Source organism: Perissodus microlepis, chromosome 19, assembly GCF_051167445.1.
Source record: "Perissodus microlepis isolate ML-2025 ecotype Zambia chromosome 19, ASM5116744v1, whole genome shotgun sequence".
NCBI classification, from domain to species: Eukaryota; Metazoa; Chordata; class Actinopteri; order Cichliformes; family Cichlidae; genus Perissodus; species Perissodus microlepis.
Genome location: NC_140479.1, coordinates 10,099,439 through 10,118,722, shown reverse-complemented (window position 1 = coordinate 10,118,722; position 19,284 = coordinate 10,099,439). Strand labels below are relative to the sequence as shown.

The window sequence follows — 19,284 nt, the reverse complement described above, 5'->3', positions numbered from 1 at the left end:
CAAATCCCCACAGTGGAGAAGACGTGACATAAAAATAATATTCAACATTTAGATTTCAGAATAAAACGTGACACACTCTGATAATTGGATTTTTATTGAAAACCGATGAATTAAATTAAATGAATATATTAACAAATGCTAAAATAACACTGGGATCCATCCCTGGGAAAAATATAGTAAACTAGTGGAGTGAACATAATTTAACATATGGTGATGGAGCGCCACGTAACACCTGCATCCTCTCACACTGCTTGTTTTTTATAACTGTTTTCAGGTCGTCTTCAGCGATGGTGAAGTCTCACCGAGGGTCAAATATTTAAGGATGAGGAGGAAGGGCGAACAGAGGCACTGCGTATAGTCCTAAATGATGAGGCTGACACGTGTGGACATTAAATTCCCTTACATGAAATGTGTGCTTTCGAACACGGATGAATGCAGAGTGCAAAAATAGATTTTGCAATACAAAAAAAAAAAAATAAGATTGTCACTTTGTTCTTATTACACAAACACTCTCTGACCAACACATACACACTGTTTTTTTAAAGCTTTTGGTCCCCAACAAAAGGCCGAAGCACACAGGTAGTAACCTCACCAGTGAGTTTCCCTCGAATCCAGTTACAGTGCTCCATGTTCAGGTATATAAAACACTCACCAGCACCCTCTGTGACCTCACTATGACACAAACAGCACTCGGCTCACTTTGCACACATATACACTGCACATTCACACAAACACGTGGTGGACACAAGCACAAACACAACAGTAAACAGACACAGGAGTGACACACAGACTGCAACGCACATTAACTGACTGCATGTTTTTCTTTTTAAAAAAGGAATAAATGGTTTGTATTGCTTTGGCCTGTTCTGTGAGCAGCCTGCTCGTGTCGCCGTCCTCCTCCGGTCACGCAACTACGCATGCATCAGAGAGAAGACAACAGCAGGGAGGCGGTGGGGAACATGGCGGATGTCACAGTGTCCGTTTCGTCACTGCAGTGTTCGGACACGTTTACCACCGGGATCCTCGCTTCCCTGGCTTTCCCTTCTTGGCCGAGGCTTCACGTTAGAACCCCCACGTGTCTTTTTGTGCCGTGAAGTCCGACTCCTCTTGGTCCCATTTGCCGGGGGACAGGCACTCTTCAGTGCTGAAGTCCTGAGGGTTCACCCCAATGTCCAGGACCTGGGGGTTAGTGCGAGACTCAGCGAGTCTGTAGGGACAAAGGAGAAGAAAAAAAAGTACAGACATTTTATTAGCGGCTTTGGTAAAACCATAGACTGTACATAAAAGATGGACATGGCTTCCATCTGAAGCTCTAAAGATGACTGGGGTGCCGGGCAGAATCGCTGAGATGGAGTCGGCAACGTCTGGAGGAAGCTCAAAGGAGAGCTGTTTCTCCTCTGTGCTGATAGGACCCAGTTGAGCTTGCTCGGGGTCTAATTAGGCTTCCTGGACGATTTTTGAGGTTCCACACAACTGGGAGGAGTTCCCCGCAGAGATCGCATCCGGTTTGGGAATGTCTAAGGAAATTCTAAGGAAGCAGTGCTTTCAAGTTCCCAGAAGGAACTTGAAAGCACTGCTGAAGAAAAGTACATCTGGAACGCTTCAAAGGATAATGTCCATCTTTTGTATACAGTCTATAAAATCTGATTTGCTGTTTGCAACGTTTACAGATCTTTGATAATGGTCGGTACAGCGTGCACAAAAATCAGGAACATAAAAATGGACATCAAATGAAAATGATTAGAAAATAATAACAATGTGGCCAGATGTGGAAATGAAACAAATCCCCTACTTAAACAGCCATAACAACCTAACATGAGCTCCTCTGATCATAAACAGAAGGGCTTATTTTTACTTCGTATGAACGTGCCACTCTCCATCTCTGTGTTAAAGCTGATGGATGTGAGGCAAACACTCAAACATCTGTGGACAAAGTAGAGGAAACATCAGGATCTGTGGCAGAAACGTCCCTCATACTTTTTTAAACAGTGAAATGGTAAAAGAGTGAAGGCTTCCTCCTCACTGTGCTCTAAAGTTAGTCGACTGGCTACGGTTCTGTGCTATGTTAATGGTTCCTGTCATGAAACATGATGTGGAGACACGTGGGGTGGTTGATCACGGCTACCCGCACAGATGAGCAGGCTTAAACAGTGAGGTTGACAACAGGACGATGAGGTCACAACATCCAGTGACATGATATTATTACCTGAGTAGGATTCAAAGCTATCCAGACTGCGGCTGAGGGTGCAAAGAAAACATCACAAGTCAGGCAACAAACTCTCCTGAAAGGCCTAATTATAAAGCAACTGGACTGATCCAGCCAGCAGAGGGCAGTGCAGAATCTCAAATCCCAACAACAGTCAGAGCTGACAACAGAGGCAGTGGACAGGCTGGTGACAAATTAAAGGAAAGCTCTGAAAGATTGTTGTGGCTCTGTTACTCTGTGTGAGGGCAGCTTTGTTTAGAACCACCGAGCTCACCTTCAGCCTAGCAGGAAACACTGCTGTGCTGATGGGAGGCTGACAACACAGCGACATGAAACGCAAGTGAAAGCCACATGACGGCCTCGATCGGTTTAACAGATTTTGGAACGACACGTCCATCACTGCCCTCGAGCACCGACGAGGGGTGCTGCATCCCTTCAGTAGAACTCTGAGACTCTTTCAGACGCGCTTTTAAAAACCATCACTGTGGGAAATGTTACTAAGTCTGAATGCATGCTCTCACTTTAAGAGTGAGCGGGTTTCTGAGATCAGTAAAAAGCACGATTATTTAGGAGCGTGAGGAAAAAGAAATGAAACAAAAATTCAAGTATTGCTTGTTACTTTATGAACTGTGAAACATCCTGCAGTTTCACAACACTGTGTACTTTGGCTCATTCTGGGGATCAAAACCGGCCCTTTAAGGGAACAATCCAGCAAACCATAGGGCATAAATTTAGCGCTTATAGCAGTACTTCTGTCAGCTTTACACCCTTCTTACTGACATCACCTATGGCCATCTAAAGCAAGTAAAAGATAAACCATTAAATAACAGGAAGGTTCCAAATATCCCTTCACCCCAATAGTAAGGAATATACTTTCTTCTCACATGTCCATCACTCCTACTCTCGTCTGGATTATTTTCTGGTCAGCAGCTCACTGCTGAGTAACATTACAGACACTGAGATTCATCCTATAGCTGTCAGCGATCATGCTCCTGTATCTTTAACACTAATACAGATGAATAATATTACACCAAGAAAAAACTGGAGATTTAATACATCACTGCTCAAAGACGAAGAGTTTATCAAATACTTTAAAAAAGAATAGACTCTATATTTAGGCTTTAATGACATTCCTGGAACATCAGCATCTGTCCTCTGGGAAGCAGGGAAAGCCGTGATGAGAGGTAAAATAATCTCTTTCTCATCACATAAGAAGAAAGAAGAAAACAAAAAAATTCAGGAACTAGAGAAAAACATCAAATCCTTAGAAAAAGCCTATGTGTCACACCAAGATCAAGAAATATTAAACAAAATACGCAAGACAAAACTAGAATTAAATGAAATTATTAATAAAAAGACTAAATTCTTAGTACAAAGACTTCGCCTGCAAAATTATGAACACGGTAACAAATCCGGACAATTTCTTGCTAACCAGTTAAAAATCAATAAAGAAAAAACAACTATATGTGCTGTTAAAGATTTATCTGGGAATACAATATATGATCCTAAAAAAATAAATAACATTTTTAGGGATTTCTATGAAACTTTATATACACCACAAATAAACCCATCTAAAAACGAAATTGATCAATTTCTCGACAACATAACTCTTCCAAAATTATTAGACACCCAAGCAATAGCACTGGATTCGCCACTGACGCCAGGTGAACTCCAGGAAGCTCTGATAAGTATGCCCAATAATAAGGCTCCAGGTCCAGATGGTTTTCCAACAGATTTTTACAAAGAATTCTGGACAATTCTGGCACCAGTTTTTCACAGGATGTTGCAGGAAATCAAAGAAAATGGTAGACTACCACCAAATATGAACTCTGCAAATATCAGTCTCTTACAAAAACCAGGCAAAGACCCCGTATATCCCTGAAGCTATCGTCCAATATCCCTTATTAATGTAGACCTTAAAATAATCTGCAAAGCTCTCTCAAAGAGATTAGAGAAAATAACCCCCCTTTTAATTCATCCTGACCAAACTGGTTTTATAAAAGGTAGGCACTCATCAACAAATACACGTAGATTACTTAATTTAATAGACTACTCATGCAGTAAAAACACTGAAACCATAATATTTTCTTTAGATGCAGAAAAAGCATTTGACAGAGTTAACTGGAAATTTCTATTTGCAACTTTACATAAATTTGGTTTTGGACCCTGTTTCATAAACTGGTTAAAAATATTATATAACTCCCCAACAGCTTGTGTCAGAACAAATGACCAAACATCCTCCCGCTTCTCTCTTCTGAGGGGCACCAGACAGGGATGCCCACTCTCCCCTTCACTGTTTGCAATTTTTATTGAGCCATTAGCAGCAGCAATTAGACAGGCTACAACAATTAAGGGCATAAAATGTAAGAATATAGAACATAAAATCAGCCTTTATGCAGATGATGTGTTACTTTTTCTCCAAAACTCACAAACCAATATCTCTGGGGTAATTGCATTGATAAATTCCTTCTCAAGTGTCTCAGATTATTCAATTAACTGGTCGAAATCAACAGTTCTTCCGATTAATTGCTCCTTCCATAATTCTTCTCCTTCCCCACTGCAATGTGGAAATATAAAATATTTAGGTATCAATGTCTCTCCTAAACTTTCAGAATTAACTAAATTAAACCACATCCCACTTTTAAAGACAGTAGAAGGCGACCTGGCTAGATGGAAATCTTTACCCATATCACTCATGGGAAGGGTCGCCGCTATAAAAATGATGATCTTGCCAAAAATAAACTATTTATTTTCAATGATCCCAAATAAGCCATCACAAGATTGGTTCAGATCTCTAGACTCGTACATTTCTAAATTCCTTTGGAAAGATAAACCCCCACGTATCAGCTTAAAAACACTACAAAGGACCAAGGATAAAGGAGGATTAGATCTGCCTAACTTTAATCACTATTTTTTAGCCAACAGGCTTCAGTTCATCTCTAGATGGTTTAAACACACCTTCTTAGATGAACCTTGGATAGATGTAGAACAGGCACTATGTAATAACCTAGAAATTTCAGACCTACCATTTATCAGCTCAAACATCAAACGACATGAATGCTTTAAAAGCATCAATATTAGCTCTTCTCTGACAGCATGGTGGGAGTTTCTAAAAATGACAGAGTCTTCATTAATCCCATGCAAACGTACACCTATCTGGAACAACCCGGACATATTACAAAACAATAATATGATAAACTTTTCAGATTGGAGTTGCAAAGGAATTAAATACTTGGAACATATATTGGAAGGAACAGACTTTATTTCGTTTGACAGACTAGTTATACAATATGGGATCAACAAGAAACGATTTTTGGAATATCAACAAATTAAATCCATAGTAAAAAAGAAATTTAATCCCAGTGAAGCTGAATTACAAACACCACCAAGTGTGGTACAATTTCTTAGTCTAAAACCCCCCAAATTATTGTCTAAAATATACAGAACACTTTCTAAAATAGATGAATCAATATCCCTTCCTATTGCAAAATGGGAAGCAGATTTATCAATCAACTTAGACCTAAACCTTTGGTCTCAGATATGCTTAAAAACCTTTCAATGGATCAGAAATCCCAGTTTGCAATTAATACAATACAAAATATTACACAGAGTGCACTATACTGGTCATAGGATGTTCAAGATGGGCTATACGCCTTCCAACAACTGCTCACACTGCACAGCAAATACACCGGACAATTACATCCACGCTCTTTGGTTCTGTCCACCAGTTCAGAAATTTTGGCGTGAGATATGTGAAGACTTATCAAAGTGTCTGAAATGTAACATTCCAGCCTCCCCTTTAGTATGCTTGCTGGGCAACTTGGATGAGGTCACTGCAGAAATAAACACAGCCCACGTTGTTTTTACGGCCCTATGCATTGCCAAGAAAATGGTCTTCATTAACTGGAAAAATAAAAATAATCTTAATTCTAACCAATATAAAAACCATCTAATAGATCACATTAGTCTTGATACAACCTTTGCCATCACATTTGATCAATCCCTTTGGGCTCCTTTGATCGGCTTCATCACCTAGTGGGGGTGGGGGGTCATGGTTTGGTCCTGCCTTCGCTATTGTGGTTGATGTGGGGGTAGGGACGGCCTTAGGGCGTCTGGGGAGTCCCTAGGGACGTTTCCCTGGAGGGCCTAACCTGGGGGCTGTGGCCATGACCTGGTTAGAAGCTCTGGGGCTCTTGGATGGTGTTTTCCTTGTGGCTGCGTACAGCGGAGATGGGGGAGGGTCTGTGCTGGCGGACGTTGGTTACTGGCCTGGTAGCCTGGCTGCCCCTGGGAGGGTCCGGGACGGGCGTGGAGGCTTGGGGGTCTGGGGGTGCTCCGCCCCCCGGTCTGGGGTGCTGGCCGGGCCTTGGGGGCTTGGGTCCTGGCTGTTGTGTCGCCGGAGCAGTGGGCGGGTGGGTGCAGGGGGGCTCAGCCCCAGTGCAGGGGACCTCTGGTGCATCGGCCCAACTGGGGGGCTCTCTAACTGGTGGGGAGGTTGTTACATCTTTGCAGGTGGTCTCCTCACTACAGGAGCTCACTCTGCAGGTGGGGGGAGAGATATAGGAGAGGGGGAGAATGAACACAACCTGGGTGTCTATTGTCTTGTGTAGTTTGGGAGATGATTGGATGATGGGGTGGGTGCAGTTTTCTCTGGGGTGGAGTCGGGTGGGCTGCCCCGGACTCTGTGGGGCTGGGCAGTGCTGCTGCTGCGGGCCCCGGTCCGGATGGGCCTGGGCCTCCTTGCCCTGGTGGGTTCCAGAGCGTGGGGGTGCCTACTGGGGTCAGCGGGGGAGCTGGCCCCAGGGAGGGGCCGCTTGCCCCTCCCTTTCTTCCCTCCCCATCCTCAGCTGCCTCCCTATTCCCGCTCTACCACACCCACCCACACACGCAGGGCTTGGGGTGCAGGTATGTCACCAGGGTGCAGGGGAGGCACTCCCCCTCTGTCCCCTTCTGGCCGCCTGTGCCTCAATTTTATTCTGCAACCTAGACATCCACATTACTCACACTCTCACATAACACATACATATAGGGCCTTGGGGGTGGGCACGTTTTACAGCATCCAGAGGATGGTCGTTGTACTCCAACCCACCTCTGGCGCTGGTGCCCTACCCTCAATTTTAAATGCATTTAGACACTGAGGGTTTTCGGGAGGAGCCGTGCTGCTCTCTGAGAGGAAGCTAGTACCATGCTCTCCTGAGTTTTAAATGCACTTTAGAACAGCACACAACAACATTACATATGAGCGGGCGTAGGGAGGTTTGAGGTCTTCACTCACCCCGGTTCTGTTGGCCGTCAGGGCTGGGGGGCTGGGAGGAGGTGCTGGCCGTCAGACTGGGGTCTGGGATGCGGGGCCTCCCTGCTACTGCAGATAAGGAGGTGGTCCGCTTGCCTCCACCCCAGAGAGAAGGGTTACATCTCCTGGGTCTAGGTGCGGCTTGCCCCTCTGGGGGCGGGGGTACCTGGACCTGGGATATAGAGTATGTTTGGGGAGTGCGACTGTCTGTACAGTGTCTATTTGTGTCTGTCTACACGTTGGGTGAGTGCCGAGTATTTGGTTGTGCATATGGGGGTGGGAATGCACGTCTGTGTCCGCGTGTGCCTGTTTGTCTGTGTCTATATGTCAGGTTGGGTCTTAGACTCAACCTCTCTGGGTACATCTCAGTACCCAGTACGGAGGCCTATCTCCCCTCACCACACTCCCTGCCGGTGGCTGATGCCCTTAGACGTTGGTGTGTTGGTGGTCCTTGTCATCTGGGGCTGGGCGCTCATGCATGTACCGGCTCACTCCTGGTGGCCGATTGGCGGGGCCGGGCGCCTGTGGCCCGGCTGGGCTCCTTCCGGGGGGTGGGATGCCCTCAGGCCTCTGGCCTCTGGGCCTGAAGCTCGGTCCTCTCTGGCACAGCTGGCTGCCGGCGGAGCCCGCGGGCATGCCACTGCAACCCCCTCTGGCCTCTGCTCCGTAGCTGCGGGGTGACCTCTCGTTTGGGGCTATACTCAGCTCTTCCCAGGAGGGTGGCACGGTTCCCCCCCCTTTGGTGGTCCTCCTCGGGTCCTTGTACTCTGGGGCCTCTGGATATCTGGGGCCTGGATCTCCTCCATACCTGCTTCATACCCTGGTGGACGGGGCTATGGCTCCCCACACTCCCTAGCAGATCGTTACATGGAGAAACCTTTGGAATACAAGCATGCTGATCCACACAGGTATGCACACAGGTGTACACACGGGTGTTCACAGACGCGGACTACACCTTTCTTGGCTGCTGCCTCAAAGCACATTGTGCGCTGTCTATCTTGCGTGCTGCACAATATCGTTTATTATTTAGTATCTACTGTTATCTACTGCTAGCTAGTTTATTGTGATGGTGCTGTTTTTATTATGTTGCTCTTTGTTGTTTGCTTTCTCTTCTGTTTTTTTTCTCCATACAGGTGATCCAGGCGTTTTGTTTGTTTGTTTGTTTGTTTTTTCCTTTCTTCCCCCCCTTCTCACCATCTCTTCTCCCCTTTGGTTTTCTTTCTCTCCCTCTCTTTCTTTCATTCTTTCTCCCTGTCCTATCCCCCAGTCACGTCTGTCCCGTTTGTAGCAACCGAAAATAAAATAAATACATAATTATAATAAAGGTCAATCAAATGGACCAATATGGCAAGGCCATGATGATCCACTTGGTAAAATAAATCCGCTTGGCATCTTTCTTGGCCTTAAGACAACAATTCTGATGGCTAAAGATCCAAACGGGACACAAAAAAAAAAAAAAAAAAAAAAAAAAAAAGTAAGGTTCCAAAAGAGTCATGCGGATGCGTTTCTTTTATTTAAGACAGCAAAATGTCTTTAAAATGCAGAAAAACTTGACTTATCCTCTGAGATTTGGCATGAAGTTAAAACTCACTGACAGTAAAGAAAGGGGAACAACTCAAAGGTACTTTTTTTAAATTAAAAATGTTTACCAGAAAATACTTTGACTAATCGACATCAGGGAGACTAATATTAGAGAGCAAAGTTTATCGATAACACTTTCCTTAAACAGTTCAAATGTCCTGGATCACAAACAAGTGTATTTAACGCATTAAGAAACTCTTAATTTGTGCCTGTGTGCAAAGCAGCTACATATGGTGCGTGTGCTGCTCGCGCCTAATAATGAGTTACAGACCCTCTGACCACTAATCTCTGCTGCTGTTTCTTTAATCTGAAATAATACCAAGCTGTTTCTTAATCAGACAGAACAGTGATTAAAAAGTCACATTTACTGTGCTGTAAACAATCCATTAATCTGGAGCTTATTTCACTCCTCGTGCTAAACTGTAAATAACTTCATTACTCAGTGACATCCTCATTCACAGACTCATAAATTGCCTCTAATTTTTTCACTCTCTCGCTCTGACCCCTCATCAACCAGCACAATCAGCTCCTCCTGACAGACAAAGAAGTCGACCTTTCCCTCGGGGAATCCGAACTTCCAGTTAGCGGATGCATCTCTGCTGATGCTGGGAGCATCCTCGTTAATCACAGAGAGGGCGACTAATGGCGTTAGGGTGTAATTACAGTGTGTGCAGACAAATAATCATCTGATAACGGGGCTAAAATGGCCTCGTAGTGCTTGATTACAGAGACTGAGCCGCCCATTCGCCCGCCACTAAATGAAAAGTGAGAGGATGTGAGGCCCACTGCAGAATTAAGAGGGAATGAAAAGCGGAGCCAAAGGAAATAAACGCAGTCGTAAAAAGCTGAACGAGTCTTTATGGCAGTAAAATGAAAAGCTGTAAACATTTGCAGAGTGCAAACTTGACAGCAGACCACCGCCGCTTATCAGAGAGGCCTGCCGATGGAGCCCAAATTGAAGCATCAGTCACAGCGGCCTGCAGCTCCACTCTGACCAGTTTGTTGATGGTACAGACAGAAGTTAAGCAGAGACAACGGACTTCCCAGTCAACCTTGAACCTGAAGACCTCGTGTTTCCTGTGTTTTCACGTGTTTCCATATTCAAGTTCCTAGTTTGATGTACAGTCATGAAAACATTCAAAGTTTCAACAAACAGCCTCAAACTAAACAAACTTTCTCCACATTTTTGTTTCGAGTCAGTTTTCCAAGTACAAATTATCCTTTCATTTTCATTCCTTCCAAAGAGCTTTTGTTTTTTATAGCAGTTAACTATTTTTTTCCTGCATCCACTTTTTTAATTTAGTTTTTGGTTTATTTGAAGTATAAAAGCCTCGCTCGGTTTGCACTCAGACGTCTGCTCTGTTGAAAGCGGCATGTGTAAATGTTCCTGTGGTCCAACCTAGTAAGATATCAGAGTTAGATTAACAGCTGTGAGGGCAAAAAGACTTTCCTATACTGCAAATAACAACATCTTCATTGGGCTTGGGATATAAATACCAAGCAATCCGTCTTCTTTTCCCCCCCTCGTAGGAAATCGGTGTGTGGCAATCAAAGCCTAGAAAGGCAGCATGACTCAGGGAGGGTGTCAGCTGAGTCAGGGCCTGTAAACTGAGCCGGGGTGAGTCAAGCGGAGGGAGAGGCAGTGTTTACTACAAGTGCAGCCCAAACTATAGACTCCTGATCCCAAAACAGCAGCTCATTAGAGCCTGAGCTTCAGGGAAAACCCAAATTAACTCATCTCCTCACCTTGAGAAAGCCTCGTCCAGACCGTCCTCCAACTCCTGCCAGACAGAAAAAACACACACACACCGGTTAAATTCAGAGTTTTTGTCTTATGAGGTGATAACAGTCCTTACTTATTATACATTAACATGCACAAAGTCTCCTCTATGCTCTCAGGAGGTTGAGTTATGCTGTTTGCAGCCCCACACCCTCGCCAGTTATTTGATAAGGCCCGTTCTGTTCAATAGGCTATTGTGTGCTTCATCACGGCAGCGGCTCGGCTGTAGAATACACTCCTTTGAAAACAACAGGTACAGTACATCACTTGGACGCTTAATCACCATTTCCAGCACGGCAGTCTTATCAAGCTGAAACAGCTGAAACGTACTGACCAGCCCTTCTCTCGTCTTACCCATACAGTATTGTTGTTCTCTGTTGCGTGATTATGCACCGTAAAGGGATCCGACTGGGTCTGCTTTGTTCCTGAGTGGGTCAGCGCCGCATTCGCTCCCTCAGCCAAATCCAAAAGTTTCCCCGTGGCGACCTCTGAAAATCAAAACAAAGTTCGTAACATTAATTTACTCCTAAAAACCACACGGGCACCTGTGATGGTCAACAAACACGAAGAAGCAGGAAGTCAAGTGGCTAAAGTGGGCATATGAGATTTTCCTCATGTTCGAGGCTGAGGGCTGGATTGATCTCTGTAAAAGTTTGTGCTGAAGGTCGACGATGGGCAGCGATGAACACAATCATATCCAAATAAACTAAAAAGCACAGAAGCAAATTAAAAGACGAGACTCTCGTCCAACACAGGAGGCGGTTGGAACTTAAACACAGCTGATGCTGAACAGATTACATGCGGTCAAAGTTTCAAATCAACGTGCTCAGCCTTAAAAATAGTTTGTTATGATGTCATAGAGCGATCCATCTGTCCATCTCCCACTTATCTGAAGAGGTTACAAAGATCTCAACATCATTGAACTCTTTCCCTGCTAATCCAGAGTGAGAATTGCACCTTTTTTCGTACAGAACCATGACAACCTGACTAATCGCCACCTTATCATAGTGGCGGTGTTTGTGCATTCCTGGTTCCTGCTGTGATCCTGGGAGCAAGAGCTCCTGTTAGGGTCTCCCATGCCAAACTGGTCCCAGGTGACACAAAGGGAACCCTAAGTCTTGGACAGTAGCTTCTTGGGCCATAGAGACATGGTCATCTCAGTCTCTGTGAGCACAGAAGCCCCACCCCTTTCTGTTTCTGAGGGGCAACCAATCAGAAGACAGTTGATTTAAAGTAAAGGCCACAACAGCTTGTTTGTTGGGGGCCTGTGTAGCAGCTCAGTATGAAATAAAAGCTAGTTTAAAATGTGAATCATGCAAAGAATGAAAATATGGAGCTGGAAACAGGCAGAACAGCCCCCACACTTCTCGTTATCAAGCTTCTAATGCATCTCATCAATTCAGCCATATGTGGCACGTCACTTAGTGATAAGTGAGCACGCAGTAACCCCACGCCTGACTACGGCGGCACTGCTGAACTGTAATGGGATTGGCTCGTAATGGCCCTGCCTGATGATTAATGCGTGTCAATAATGTGTGTCAACACTAATTTCAGTCGAGTCTTTAGGCTAATGTCACCCTCTGAGAACAGTAAAACCACAGTAACTCTTCTAATGGTTGGATATAAATACTCTTCAGTCCTTAGCTGACCTTTTTACTAGATTTTATGCTCCTTAAGGGAAAATGGTCCCGTATAACTGAGTCAGCATGCAATAAGATTTTCATTCAGTCTGTCCTGTGTGTCAACAGAAGGCATTCAGACCATCTGCTGTTATGAAAAAGGCAATACTGTGAGACAGACCTTCACGGGGAGGGGAAGGACTCATCTGATGATTAATGCTGCTCACTTAAAAGCTTATTTATTACTATAGTGAAAGACAGGGTCTGTGAACAAACAAGGTAGAACTAATTAATCAATCAATTACCTGAAAGGTGATTAACAAGCAAACTTTTTTAAAGTGGATAAATATTTAAGATGATACCAAAAGTTTTTTTGCTTCTTTTGATTTTAAACTGACAGTCGTCTTTTTGACGTCTGAGGTTTTATAGATCAGGATACAACAACAAAAAAAATCATCTATTCTTCGATGAACAGCGTTGCAGTCAGACTGAGGTCTGGACTTCGTCTGGGCCACTGCAGCACCTCCATTCTTTTCTTTTTCAGCTAATCTGCAGATTTGCTGCTGTGTTTGGGATCACTGTCCTATTGCATAACACAATTTGGATCAAGCACATCTGACTCTGGAATACTTTAAAGTTCACGAGAGAGAAGAAACTTTCTCCCAGTAATCCTTCCAAACAAGCTATACTTTGTAACTGCTGTCATGAACTTTAAACTTTAAGCGCTAACTGAGGCCTGCAGAGTCTAAGATGGAGTGATTTGGGGGTTTTGTTGGCTCGTAGTCTTTTTGCATTGTTTGACCTTGGGGTGACTTTGCTGTGGTATCCACTCCTGGGAAGATTGGCAGCTTCCTGAATGTTCTCCGCTTGTGAATAATCGTTCTCACTGCAGAATGATGGACTTGAAATTGTTTGAAAGTTTAACACTTTGCAGATTGATGGGCAGCAAAACCTGCTTATTTAAGACCACTGTTGATGTTTTTCCTCCTTTTCCTCCTTGGCATTACGTTCCCACACCTGAAAGCTTCCAATCGGCCTTTTATAGATGTGCTCACACTTGCTGATGATCAATTAATCGAGTACATTTGACAAGCAGCACCTGGCTGCTGTTTACCCTCTTAATTCCTACAGAAGCAGTAAGAGTTTTTCCCACACACTGCTTCTTGCATTTTAACTTAGTTTGACTAAAATACATGTTTTATTGTTCAGTTCCATACTTTTAGGACCAGATTAATTTGTATTACACCTTGATACTTCAAGCCCTGGAATAAGCATGTACTGACTGCACATGCTTGTTTAATGCTGCCTATCTCTTAATCACAGCTGTATTACTTCCCGTTTAAATAAAGACTAAAAAAGTTTTTAATTTGCTGCTTCATATCGTGTCACAGAACTATGCATAAACACTTGAGTGCTGAAACTTTTAACCAAGAAAATGATCATCATCTCCTCCATCAGATTAAATTATAAGGAAACTAAGCTCTACTTTTAACCTTGTGAAGAGGAAGAGACTGAGAGGCTGATTCATCTCCTGCAGGCAAAAACCCCCCAACAATCAGGTTATGGCAGGACGTGGCATTTACAGGCCTGGCGCTGGGAGAAAGTCGAGGGTATCGCGTGTCACGAATAAAGCTGACTCACCTCCGACAACGCCACTGATCCCGAGAGTCTCTGACACGCTGCTAGTGCATCAGCCACACAGTGAAGAGCAGATAAATGTAAGAGCTCTGCTGTCCCTGATCACTGCTTCAGGGCTGGCAGCGAAAACTCCAGAGCACCGAGCTTTACTCTGCTGTGAAATTATGCTAATTTGCCTCACAGAAACGCAGTCCACTGGCAGCTAAATGACCCACCAGAGGGTCAGTAGGATAATGTTAGTCCAAAAAAAGCCTCTCTGTTTGCAAAATCTCCGCTTTGTTGAGTCTTCTCACAGAGGATCATCTTTAAAGCCCATGTTGACTATGAAGCGCTGCACGTGCAGCACTGCAGAGCCAAATAAAGCATCAGAACACATTTAGGGAGCTGCACTCCTCTGACGGGAGGCCTGCTGGATGAGCAGAGGAGCACAAAGCTGATGTTTTTAAGACTTTCCTGGGAAAAAATGGCCACTCCAAACAAATACCGAAAGGATCGGGTCGGGACAGGGAAAGGCATGCGCAAACACAACATGCACAAAAATAAAGCATCGTGAAACAACATGATGCTTTTCGTGTAATTTATTCCCTGGATGTGGACATGTATGGGATTAATAATGCCTTCAGGTCGTCTGGCTCAGCGGATGTTTAGGGTCTGATCGAACAATGGGGGCAACAGAAATGTGAAATTCTTTCATGCTTTCTAAACAAACAGGGCTGTAATTGTGCTTCCAGAGTCAGGCGGAATAACAGCATGATAGCAGTCCTTTGTTTTCATAAAAATGTCAGGGGAATCGCTGAACCAAGATTCAGTTTAATGCATCCACAATGACTGCAGTGTGGCTTTTATGTGTTCAAATTAACCAGATCATCAGCAGCACCATTATCACCGCATGTAACTGCCTTAAAAAGTCACCTACTGTTAACTTTTGTGATGTTAGTGAGAAATGGTAAGCAATGAAAAGCAGACTGTCATCAGCTGACCTGCAGCCTCCATGTAGGCCTTTGACAACCTTTGACAAGTGGCTGAACACTCTTCCGTCCCTTGAGGCTACGATTGCTGCGACACGGAGAGAGAGACAGAGAGAAAGAGGAAGAGAGAAAAAGATGTGATGATGGGCGACGTGACTCACCTCCTCCCTTCAGGCTGCCTTGGCTGGCCGAGCTGTCCGACTGAGAGCTGCTGGCTCCTTCCCCATCTGAGCTCGACTTTACTCGTTTCTCTTTCTCTGAACAGAAACACAGAGCAGGACAACAAAAAAGGAAAAGAAAGAAAATGAAAACAGTGCAGTCAGTGAGGACAATCTGTGATTCAGGAAGTTCTAACCACAGGGCCAGAGTGGTTGTGCTGCAAAGAACAGTTTGCCTTCAAGCAGCTCAGATGTGGTTAAAAGTTTCACTCAACAAGCATACATTCAGTTTAAGATGTTCACAAATTCTATATTCATTATGTGCAAAGTGAAATATCCCAGGGCGTCTTTTGCTTCAATTTTGATGATTATCGACATGCTCCACGAGGACAGTAAGACACAGAAGGTCACTGCTGAAGAGCTTGAAAGCTGTATCGAAGAATATTAAGCGTCAAGCGCAACAGGAAAAGGTGCACAAACAACAGAGACGACCGCAGACTTTAAATGGTTGTAAAGAACAGTTGAAGAAATTTGGAGAGCATCACACAAGCAGACTCAGGCTGGCGTCACAGCATCAAGAGCAACAACACACAGTTGTTTTCAGGACGGAGGCTACAACCACATCATTCCCAACATCACCAATCCTAAACCAGACATTACATCAGAAGTGTTTGGTTTAAAAAAAATAAACATGATGGTTTCTCCGTGGCTCAAAATCCTCTTTTCAGATAAAAGATGCAGTTTGGAAACTGAGGTCCTGCAGTCTGGAGGATGAGGCTCAGAAGCCAAAGTCAACACAGCGTGACCCAGGAGGTTTTAGAAAGCGTCACGCTTCCGTCTGCAGACAAGCTCTCTGGAGATGCAGATTTCTTTTCCCATCAGTAGAGGAAATTTGCAGTAGTACCAACTTGTCTGACCTGAGCCCCACAGAGAATCTATGAGAAACCTCGAGGAGCAACAACATTCAACAGAGCGTATAAATGAGCATATTTTTCAGACGTTTGATATTTCAGTGTTGAAAATCATGTTTGGTTGATCTTCTCAGAATCTGAGACACTAGATTTGTGATTTCCATTGCCTATAAGCAATGATCATCAAAAAAAAAAGCTTGAAAGATTTCATTCAAAGCTTAATTAATGAATCTTTTCAAAACTTCTGCTGCTGTACGTTATTTGACATTTTTTGTAATGTCAAATAAAGGCAAACAACCCCCCCCCTCCAAAGAAAAGGAGAGAAATCTTTGAACATGTTAAGACTATTACTCAAATCATCTGGCAGCTACAGCAGGGTTTGTAACCGTAGCCTTTAAACAGGGAGCGCCTGGGTCTGTGTTCCACTGAAAAGTTTCTCCATGCAGAGCAACAGCTCCCTGCGACTTCCTGCACAACATTTCTGTTAATCTCAGTCCAGCAGAGCAGTTTCAGGGCCTGTATTATTCACACATGTCAGAGCCACAACTTCAAACTGCATGCAGAGTTAACTGAGGACAGAAAACACTTCCTTTTGGCAAACCCTGGGTGCATGTCTGTGACGCCATGTCTCAGACACATCTTTGTCCCACTCTTTGCACGGCTTTAAGTCACACCAGAAGCGTTTCAGCAGCACAGGATCTTTTAGTGTTTAATTTCCTGCCCTCCTCACGTGCTCTGTACAGCTTGAAACAGAAAACTTCTGCGGGGCTTTTAATGTGGACACGAGTGGATCTGATCAGCTCCAGGATAGCTCCTGAATAGAATCGAGGACTTTCAAGTAATTTATTAGGCTTACAGAGCTGTACTGGACACAGAGTTTGACCTGAAACATTATAAAAGGAACAGAGACGCGACTAAATAAATCCTGGTCGATGATCTATGCGGGGGGACTGGAGATGATGGTTGTCCTGCAGCCCCAGAAGAGCCAATCAACAGTCAAAGCAGGAAACATGTTAGTAGCTGTTTGACGAGCACATTTCTGCATTTGCAAACGGAAACATGGCTGCAGAGTGGCAGAACTCGCTTCTAGAGGGACTCTGAAGGTACTGCTGTGCAACAGTAGTGGTACAGATATCACACTTTGTGGCAAACCGTGGTTTTACACATAACAACAACAACACAAGCCATATAAATATTTACAGACATCAGACGGTAATTAATCGGTAATCTGCCTGAGCTGTGTCACATACGACCACATATTTCACCAGTTCTATGAGGGCGCTGCTGCAGCTTGCACAAGCGCATGTTGCAACTCCTCTCTGGCATGCTATTTAATGAGCAACATGAAATCTCTCGCTTCCACTGATACGCCTTTGAGCTGCATCCTTTGTTCACTCCTATGGCCTATATGTGGAGGAACAAGAGAGGATCCACCAACCCGAGCAAAGCACAGCGGCTCACAGAAACCTCTTTCCACAACATCACATTACAGAACCGTACACGCAGCTACAAGCTCAAACTGATCTCACTCAGTCCTTTTTTTAAGGACTCTCACACACTTTGAGTTTCACAAGTGTTTTTGAATTGTGTTAAAATATTTTAAAACTTGCTGTTTCAGCATGAATCATCAGAATTACACAACTACATGTGAAACACTGCACGGAAAGTACTCGTGTGCAGTTTGAGAAATCTTTCAACGAGCCCAGTGTCGTTACACGAGCGCTAGCATCACTCTACCTGATTTTCACACCTCCGTTTATTTGGGGCCAATCACAGCGATTGATTAAGTTAAGAAAGCCAAAATATTTTTTTTGCCACTTGTTAAGAAATTCTATCCAAAGTTTCAGTTCACAGTCTCTCCTGCTCTTTTACCTTACATGTGTATTCATGTCATACATGAGGAAAGGTGTGCATTTTCTTTTCACAGATTCGTGATTGACCCCGCAGCCCATGACCACTTCTCTTCAGCCCACTGTAATCTGGTTTTCTTCCATTTAAGTGTCTGTCCTGGTTTTTGTTGAGTTTCTCTGCCAAAAACACTGACGCCCCCTTTCATTTATTTTGTGGATTTTCTGTTTTCGGGCCAGACTGCGTTGAGTTTTCTGTCTTGCAGCTTTGATGCGTTTCATAAAAACAGCCGCTTGTTAAAGAATTATATTGTGTGTCATATCTGTGATTTGTGCATTTGCTACAGTTTCCAAAAAAAAAAAAAAAGGAAGCTGAAGGAGAATCCTCGAGGTTTATCGATTCCATCATTTTTGTGGGTCGGCAAAACATCCATAAGCCTCGATAAAAATTTTTAGTTCAGTCCAATTTGATTAAATTGGTCAGAAAAAAACAAATAAAATTATCACGTTGTGAAATTTACCAAAAACAACTGCAGCTTTGAAGTTTTAAAAATGCAAAAAAAGAGAATAAAGTTCATTAATAAGAGGATTTACTTGGTCTTTTTCATGTTGTTATACAGTATTTTTACATTTCTATATACAAGCTTGTTTATTTTTTAATAATTTTTCTGCCCTTTTAAACTTGAGCCATTTTATATCCGTATGTTTTATTTTATTGAGTTATTCCACTTTGTTTATAGGCTGTGTTTAATGTTTTGGTTGTTATAAATCATGAATTCCCAAACTTTCAGCATGAATAAAGTTCTACAGCTCGTCTTAAAAATAGATTATAGAGCTTTATTCAAAAGCCCGCCTCACTGCTTGAGATGAAATGTCGCTTTCTGCTTTTCTAACCACAACTTTCTTATACGCACCGTCATTATTGGTGCAGTGAAAATAACATTTCCCATGAGCCCGGGTCGCTTGGTAATGGCAGCCTTAGAAAAATTTCCCAGGGCACCCGTTTTTTTCTCTCCTGCAGATCCTCACGTGTGCACTTTTCAGTCGGCTGCTAAACATGGAGCCAACTCACAGATACGGCAGTTCAAAGCTTGCTGTAGTGTTTGCAGTGAATATTCTATGAAGGCAGATTTATGAGCAGAGATGGGATCTGTAATATACAGAGGAATGTGGGTCAGGAATGTGCAGAACCACGGTGGGTGGTGGTGGTGGTGGAGAGCTTGTAAGAAACAAGCAAACCACACAGACATGCGGTGGATATCTCCCTTCCTGCCCTCGTCCCC

The 19,284-nt window shown here is 43.7% G+C and overlaps 1 protein-coding gene across 4 annotated transcripts in view; it reads right to left on the bottom strand.

Annotated features, from left to right (window-relative positions):
• Window positions 1-78: 78 nt before the first annotated feature.
• ldlrap1b (low density lipoprotein receptor adaptor protein 1b) overlaps window positions 79-19,284 on the bottom strand; it is a 51,012-nt gene continuing 31,806 nt past the window's right edge. The window contains exons 6-10 of one of the 4 annotated variants that reach the window (XM_084914190.1): window positions 15,247-15,342; window positions 11,215-11,348; window positions 10,827-10,861; window positions 2,207-2,238; window positions 79-1,207 (exon numbers count right to left, since the gene is read on the bottom strand). In XM_084914190.1, the coding sequence (XP_084770316.1) occupies window positions 1,161-1,207; window positions 2,207-2,238; window positions 10,827-10,861; window positions 11,215-11,348; window positions 15,247-15,342 (344 nt within the window). In that variant the 3' untranslated portion in view covers window positions 79-1,160. The remainder of the gene's footprint in view (window positions 1,208-2,206; window positions 2,239-10,826; window positions 10,862-11,214; window positions 11,349-15,246; window positions 15,343-19,284) is intronic. The other 3 variants (XM_084914191.1, XM_084914188.1, XM_084914189.1) reach the window with 3 other exon arrangements.